Consider the following 9,108-nt stretch of genomic DNA (forward strand, 5'->3'; position numbering starts at 1 on the left):
GTGGAAGCGGGAAAAAGTAAGGAACTTGTCTGTCGGCCGTGCATTAAAGACCATAATTGGTTAAAGAAAATTGTGATAAAAAAAAGTACACCAGTTTCATTTAAGTACCAAAAAAATTGACAGCCGTGCCATATAGATTGCAAAATAGTTGGGAAGAGATTTTTGACGTACCGATTCCATGGCACATGGTTTATGAACTGAGACGCAAAACGACACCAGATTCAAAACGTAGCATTTTTTTCAATTTAAACTATTATACAGAATTCTTGCATCCAACAACATTTTATTTATATGGGGGATACAACCTTCCCAGCTCAGCAGATTTTGCTGCGAAGAGGCAGAATCATTAGATCATTAGTTTTGGTACTGTCCATATGTAGCTTGTTTTTGGTCACAGGTCCAGGAATGACTGAAGAATTGCAATATTTACCTGGAGCTAACCCTGCAGACAGCACTACTGGGCGATCTGAAAAGTCAATCAATCAACAATATAATAATACTTTTAGCAAAAATGTTTATTTTCAATGGAAAGGCTCATAACTTTTGAGAAACGTCACAGCACAGATGTAAAATATATGGCAACTAGAAATCCAATATGGATGGTGTTAAGAGATAGATGGGAGGGCTTGAATGGAGCTGAAGGTTGGGACTAATAGCAACTAATAACAGCAAGATAAATCATTTAAAACATTCTGTGCCCATAAAACGTATATAGGTTAAGAACTTATTTGAAAGAGCACAGTTTGAAAGATATGGCAAATATAAATTAAACTGGATGGACATCATAAATGTATGGGAGATGTTGGGGGTAGAGGAAGGACAAGAGTTAAAAACAAATAAAACTATTGTAAAATAGACTGTGTCTATAAAATGTATATAGTATGTATAAACTGGAAATACAGGCCTAAGCGTTGTTGTTCACTAGTTTGCTCCAATTGTGGGAGGGGTGGTGGGGTTGGAGGGTAATAAAGGAAATAGAAGATATTTAAAGATATGTATATATACCTATGTATATGTATTTATATGTATGTATGCATTTAGATGTGTATGTAAATATGTGTATGTATGTACATATATGGGGGATTGGACTTGATGCAGACAATTACATTGATGGAAGCTACAATCTATCTGCAATGTTAAAGCTGATCTACCCCCCCCACCCCAAAAAACTAAAAATAATCAAGGAGGTGGGTACAGCCAAGCACGAGCTAGCAATATCCTATATTGGTGCGTTCTAGCATGTATTTGCATATTTCCGTTAGGGAACGGCGATTATGTGAAGTGCACGTGTGCAATAACTCAATTTGCCCTAGCAATTTTTTTAAACTTTGGCAAAGTGTAAACTCTACAAAACATAGTCCACACTGTTTGTAACATATTCTAGTTTAGGAAACAGAAAACTATATTGAAATCAAATGTTTCCTCGATTAGAAAATTAGCAGAATGTCAGCCATAATCCATCTTCTCCCACTGCCGGCCACTGGGCTTCCTCTCGTCATCATATGGTAGAGAGTGGAAACGGCCACCGGATGCTTCACATTTATACATCCGGTGAAATATCTGGCTCATTGTTCTATCTGTGCGGAAGCTCAAAAGCTGTCAAAATGGCTACGACCATGTCGTGGGGATCATATCTCCTCATTCATGTAGTAATATTTTCATGGTATGTCTTTACCTTATCGGCGAATTGCTCATTGAAAATCACACAGGGCCACCCAGGAGCTAAAACATATGGAGGCCGCTGGAAATATCTGACTTTCCTCAATCTGGTGAGTGTGGTTGGTGGCTATGTTATGTTAGAAAATGTTAGAAATAGTTTACACATCCGCGTTATTGTATTACCCTACTTCATGTTTTACCTTCCTGTGGCTTCGAGCCAAGTGAGACAATTATATAATTGCATTGCTGTGTTTATATAGCGATATTGCTAGAGGCGGTGTCCTAAATAATGGTAGTCTAATCATTTCTGCATAATTTTTCCGAAGGTTTTGCAGACAGTGTTCTTCGGACTCGTTGTTTTGATTGACATTATCCACCTGATATTGCCATCCAAAAATTTGAGGTGTGGTGTACCTCTCCTCCTAGTGAAATTAAGAGACACCATTTTCACTATTTGGGCTTTTCCTATTGGGACAGTAAGTGCCTTTAATGTCTATATTTATATTTTGTGTGTGTGCACATTTGACTACATTTATGACTTGTATAATCTATGGTACATCTAAACCGGTATTACCGATAACATGTATTTGGACATAATAACCCATTTTCTCTTAATCTCTAATCCCCAGTTTGTGTTCTTGTCCTTCTGGTCGATATATCACTACAACAGAGAGCTGGTGTTTCCAAAGTTTCTAGATGACATTATTCCTATCTGGTTGAACCATGCTATGGTAAGTGTCACAATCATGTGCACGTACTGCACATGGTGGACTTTGTACTGACTGTGTGATCCCAATGTATTCTATTAAAAATGGGGCTGTATCCAATTGGCTGTGCAGGTCAGTGTGACTTTGTATCACATGGCTCTTTTATGTCATGTCCTAGTAATTCAAGGGTAGAGGTTTCTGAATAGGGTTATGGTCAGATTCACATAGCTTTGAACAGTGTCTCTGATCTTTCAATTATGGTTGCATTTCACATTAATTAATGTAGCCAGTCACACAACAATGTGGTGTTGCCAGTGTTTTCCAACCAACTGAGCCATCAAGACTACATTAGTAATCTGTCAGCACAATGGACACACCTCTCACTCTGTGGCCTCTGTCTCCACTACACCTGTACTGTACACACCTTGTCAGTTTTACAATTTTAACAGTAGAATACCTTGTCAGAACTGGTTTTAACACGTTGCGAGCTGTACAGGATGGCGCTGACAGAGATGGTCACCTCGCTTCGCATTCTTAGGAAACTATGCAGTATTTTGTTTTTTTATGTATTATTTCTTACACTGTTACCCCAGGAAATCTTAAGTCTTATTACATACAGCCGGGAAGAACTACTGGATATAAGAGCAACGTCAACTTACCAACATTACGACCAGGAATACGACTTTCCCAAAGCGGATCCTCTGTTTGGACCACCACCCAGGACAATGGATCAAATCCCAGTAGGCGACCCAAAACAACGGAGCCGCAGACGGAGCGGTCTTCTGGTCAGGCTCTGTAGACGGGCTCACCGCTCCCGAGTATACTACTCACCAATGTCCAGTCTCTTGAAAACAAGGTCGACGAAATTCGAACAAGGGTTGCCTTCCAGAGAGACATCAGAGATTGTAACATTCTCTGTTTCACGGAAACATGGCTCACTGGAGATACGTTATCAGAGTCGGTACAGCCACCTGGTTTCTTCACGCGTCGCTCCGACGTAAACAAACATCTCTTTGGTAAAAAGAAGGGCGGAGTTGTATGCCTTATGATTAACGAGTCGTGGTGTGATCATAACAACATACAGGAACTCGAGTCCTTTTGTTAACCTGACCTAGAATTCCTTACAATCAAATGCCGACCGCATTATCTACCTCGAGAATTCTCTTCGATTATAATCACAGCCGTGTATATCCCCTCCAAGCAGACACCTTGACGACCCTGAAAGCACTTCATTGCACTCTATGTAAACTGGAAACCACATATCCTGAAGCTGCATTTATTGTAGCTGGGGATTTTAACAAAGCTAATCTGAAAACAAGGCTCCCTAAATTTTATCAGCATATCGAACGCGTGACCCGGGCTGGCAGCATTCTGGAACATTGCTACTCTAACTTCCGCAACGCAAACAAAGACCTCCCTCGCCCTCCTTTCGGCAAATCTGATCACGACTCCATTTTGTTGCTCCCAGCATATAGACAGAAACTAAAACGGGAAACGCCTATGCTCAGGTCTGTTCAACGCTGGTCCGTCCAATCTGATTCCACGCTTCAAGATTGCTTCGATCACGTGGATTGGGATATGTTCCGGATAGCCTCAGACAAACAACATTGATGTATACGCTGATTTGGTGAGCGAGTTTATTAGCAAGTGCATCAGTGATGTTGTACCCACCACGACTATTAAAACCTTCCCCAACCAGAAACCGTGGATTGATGGCATCATTCGCGCAAAACTGGAAGCGCGAACCATTGCTTTTAATCATGGCAAGGCGACCGGAAACATGACCGAATACAAACAGTGTAGCTATTCCTTCTGCAAGGCAATCAGACAAGCTAAGCGTCAGTATAGAGACAAAGAAGAGTCGCAATTCAACGGCTCAGACACGAGACGTTTGTGGCAGGGTCTACAGTCAATCACGGATTACAAAAAGGAAACCAGCCCCGTTGCGGACACTGACGTCTTGCTCCCAGACAAACTAAACAACTTCTTTGCTCGCTTTGAGGACAATACAGTGCCACTGACACGGCCCGCTACCAAAACCTGTGGGCTCTCTTTCACCACAGCCAACGTGAGTAAAACATGTAAGCGTGTTAACCCTCGCAGGGCTGCCTGGCCCAGACAGCATCCTTAGACACGTCCTCAGAGCATGCGCAGACCAGCTGGCTAGTGTGTTTACAGACGTATTCAATCAATCCCTATCTGCTATTCCCACATGCTTCAAGAGTGCCACCATTGTTCCTGTTCCCAAGAGAGCTAAGGTAACTGAGCTAAACGACTATCGCCCCGTAGCACTCACTTCCGTCATCATGAAGTGCTTTGAGAGACTAGTCAAGGATCATATCACCTCCACCCGACCCGACCTGACACCCTAAACCCACTCCAATTTGCTTACCGCCCCAATAGGTCCACAGACGACGCAATCACACTGCCCTAACCTATGTAAGAATGCTGTTCATCGATTACAGCTCAGCATTTAACACCATAATACCCTCTGACCCTGGGTCTCGACCCCGCCCTGTGCAACTGGGTCCTGGACTTTCTGACGGGCCACCCCCAGGTGGTGAGGGTGGGAAACAACATCGCCACCCCGCTGATCCTCAACACTGGGGCCCCACAAGGGTGCATTCTGAGCCCTCACCTGTACTCCCTGTTCACCCATGACTGCGTGGCCATGCACGCCTCCAACTCAATCAAGTTTGCAGATGACACTACAGTGGTAGGCTTGATTACCAACAATGACGAGACGGCATACAGGGAGGAGGTGAGGGCCCTCGGAGTGTGGTGTCAGGAAAATAACCTCACACTCAATGTCAACAAAACAAAGGAGATGATCGTGGACTTCAGGAAACAGCAGAGGGAGCACCCCCCTATCTACATTGCCGGGACAGTAGTGGAGAGGGTGGAAAGTTTCAAGTTCCTCGGCGTACACATCACGGACAAACTGAAATGGTCCACCCACACAGACAGCGTGGTGAAGAAGGCGCAACAGCGCCTCTTCAAATCTCAGGAGGCTGAAGAAATTTGTCTTGTCACCAAAAACATTCACAAACATTTACAGATGCACAATCGAGAGCATCCTGCCGGGCTGTATCACCGCCTGGTATGGAAACTGCTCCGCCCACAACCGTAAGGCTCTCCAAAGGGTAGTGAGGTCTGCACAACGCATCACCGGGGGCAAACTACCTGCCCTCCAGGACACCTACAGCACCCGATGCCATGAGAAGGCCAAAAAGATCATCAAGGACAACAACCACCCGAGCCACTGCCTGTTCATCCCGCTATCATCCGGAAGGCGAGGTCAGTACAGGTGCATCAAAGTGGGGACCAAGAGACAGAAGCTATTTTTCAATCTCAAGGCCATCAGACTGTTAAACAGCCATCACTAACATTGAGTAGCTGCTGCCAACATACTGACTCAAATCTCTAGCCACTTTAGTAATTAAGAATTGGATGTAATAAATGTATCACTAGTCACTTTAAATAATGCCACTTTCTATAATGTTTACATACCCTACTACACAGTATATGCCTCATATGTGTATACTGAATTCTATACCATCTACTGCAGTTTGCCTATGCCACACGGCCATCGCTCATCTATATATTTATATGTACATTTTCTTATTCGTTCCTTTACACTTGTGTGTGTGTGTATAAGGTAGTTGTTGTGAAATTGTTAGATTACTTGTTAGATATTACTGCACGGTCGGAACTAGAAGCATAAGCATTTCGCTAACACTCGCATTAACATCTGCTAACCATGTGTATGTGACCAATACAATTTGATTTGATTTACAAAAGTCTAACAGACACTTGCTGTAGATGTTTCACAAGCAGACAGCGCTGGGTCTCTTCCTCTATTCCTCCAGTCCATCCCATTGTTTCTCAATCTATTCTAGGTGGTGCATGTTTTTAGTTCTTGCCTAACACTAACATAACATACCCTTGTTTATGTGGCCACAGTGCATCAACACATGCAATGGACTATTACACATTTGTTACACGTGGGGCTATGATGATAGGGTTGGTTTCTGTCATTCTTTATTTCACTCGTGTCTTTTCCCTCTGCTTACAGCATACTGTCACCCTGCCATTGGCGCTGTTGCAGATGTATATTCAGCCTCATAGATATGGCAGCAAGATGAGAGGCCTTCTAGGTCTGTCCGTCTTAGCTGTTCTTTATCTGGGATGGTAAGTAAGGTTCTATCAATCACATTGTTAAGTTGTTGTGGTTTGAGGAAAAATGCTCTGTTTCTTCGAGGCCGCCTCTTACTCCTCCTTGACTGAATGTTATGATACTTTAACAACATTTGGACATCTTCCTATACCCCCCCTCAGGGTTCTGTGGGTGCACCATGTGGCTGGTATCTGGGTGTACCCCATCATGGAGCGCCTGAGTCCTATGGGCCTGGTGATATTCCTAGGGGTGTCGTCCATCACCATGGCCCCCCTCTACCTGCTGGGGGAGAAACTCAACCACAAGATCTGGAAGAGCACTGCAGTATCCGCAGGTGGGACAGCTCTCTGACTGTATGACAGGAAAGGAAAATAACCACACTATTTAGATGCCCCAACCATCTCAATGTAGCAGGGTTTCTCTCTAGAGTACCACGAGGCCTCTGAATTTGATTTGTCAGGTTGTCAGAAGAGGAGGTTACCTTTGGTGTGTCAGTGTGTTGTTCATTAACTACTCTCTACTCTCGTTCTCTCTCTCTCTGAAAGGGCCTCAGAGAAAGAAGAAGAAATAAGTGTGTGCTGGCATGTAAGCTGAGAGCCACAGAGTGGATCAGAGAGGAAAGACAGACAGGACCAGTACACCCAGCACTGATCACCTCATCCAAAAAGAGATTGGTGGATCTCTTGGTGAAGGTAGAAGTTGCCCCTAATCACAGATCTAGAATCAGATTACCTTACCCCCAGTCCTATTTAGAACCTTTAGGATTAAACAACTATATCTTATCCTGTATCAATAGTTAGAGTCAACTTGTACCTGCTCATTATCTCTCAGGCAGCTCTCAGGCAGTGGGCATTATGTGCTTCTATGGTCAGATGCCAAATAATTTTAAAATTCAATTCAATAATTATACTTCATTTACTCCACCACAGGATATTGTGCTGTGTCACATTGAGGTAACAGCTCAATATAATATTTTATATTAAGTTGATCCTTTATTGGTTTAGTTAACCCATATTGTTCTCTCACCCTTCGTGGAGTAATAATATTACAGTATGAATACATTTTGTGATTCTATTACCTTTGTCATGTTGCTGTTTCATTTGATACGGTACTGTTGGTTGTGAAAGGCACAGCTCCTTATGTGCATTTTATTTTACCTTTTGAATTCATGTTTATACTGTATGTTGACTTTTAGAACACTATGGTTCCTTATGTAACTTGGAGGGAAGTAAGAACAAGATAAAATGAAATTAAAAGATTTGAATAATATACATTGATGTGACTCCTTTTTATTAGGTGAAATAGTTGACATATTGCAATCTGAGCTGCTTTATAACCAAAGTGAGGATTCATTGTATTTTCCTGCTCTGGAATCCTTGCCTGTCACTGCCATTTGTAGCCAGGTGGTGGAGCCATCAGGTCAATGTTTCTCCTCTGCAGGCAACCACGGTAACCCCGCGGCTATCGGAGGCCGAACCAGAACGGCCAATAGGGCACGAGCCGATCTCCTGTTTCTGTAAAGCGATGCAGTTTTTGTTTACCTAGCGAAAGCGTTCAGATCTAGATTGAGTGTCTAGGGGGAGGGACTAGAGGTTGTTTCTAGACGTTAATTTAGTTATTGTGTCTGTCCCTGGTTAGGCCTGCCTGGACAGCTGTCCCACACTGAGCTCATTCATCAGGCCAGGCTAATCTTCTCATCCACAGGCCAAGTATCACCCTCTGTTATGTAAGACTCCTACACAATTAGATATCTGTACAAAATAGTACAATTAAGCAGAAAAGGAGTAGAATTTAGTCACAATTTACATATGGGGAGTCTTTGTTCCACTGTGGATGCAACCGCACAATACAATTACTCAATGTAACAGCACAGTAATACAATGTTACTAGAGTCATTACAATGTAACTACACAATACAAATCTATGTAAAGTGTTACCAAATAAAAGGTGCATTGTGTCCTCAGGATTCAACTAGACTGAAGTACTAAGGTGATCAGATAATACAAGAGATTACAGTAACCTTAAATCCTTCATGAACAACACAATCAGTTAAGTGCAGGACTGTCAATCCGCTAATCAATTTGTTCTCCTTACCATGTCACACATTCATCAATCATCTGTTGTGAAAGCCATTGTAAGCAACATGTTAGAGTGTGCGGCTTTCCTTTATTTTCAAGCAACATGTTCTACCTTACCAGAAGGTTCTATCTTACCAGAGGGACCTCAAGGACACTTTCCCTTCCCAATTACCATTCATTGTTGCAGAATGGTCTGAGATGCGTCAGTGTCGTATCTTTCCCTTCTTAGACGGATCCATAATCAGCTTTCAAGTGCCTCAGGTAAGCAAATCATGATCGAACTTGACACTGTGCTTCCTTTTTCATTCAGGTCCTGCCCCTTACCTGAATAGGATCGACTCAATTTTCTCTACAGTGTCTGAACCTGCATATTACAGTCAATGACAATTGCTTCACTTTGGTTGTTAATCCCATCAACAAACAAATGTACCACACGATTTTTTGTGTGTGTAGGATTGATATACAGTGCAGCATAGCACCCTGAATG

General features: G+C 42.7%; 1 protein-coding gene across 1 annotated transcript; it reads left to right on the forward strand.

The window, feature by feature from the left end:
- Positions 1 to 1,581: 1,581 nt before the first annotated feature.
- cf105 (CF105 protein) lies at positions 1,582 to 7,813 on the forward strand. The gene is given in 6 exon segments (NM_001141548.1): positions 1,582 to 1,769; positions 1,986 to 2,135; positions 2,289 to 2,390; positions 6,442 to 6,557; positions 6,705 to 6,877; positions 7,089 to 7,813. Coding segments are annotated over 6 exon segments (732 nt in total). The 5' UTR covers positions 1,582 to 1,604; the 3' UTR covers positions 7,115 to 7,813.
- The last annotated feature ends 1,295 nt before the right edge of the window (positions 7,814 to 9,108 follow it).

This window comes from Salmo salar, chromosome ssa13 (assembly GCF_905237065.1).
Source record: "Salmo salar chromosome ssa13, Ssal_v3.1, whole genome shotgun sequence".
NCBI lineage: Eukaryota > Metazoa > Chordata > Actinopteri > Salmoniformes > Salmonidae > Salmo > Salmo salar.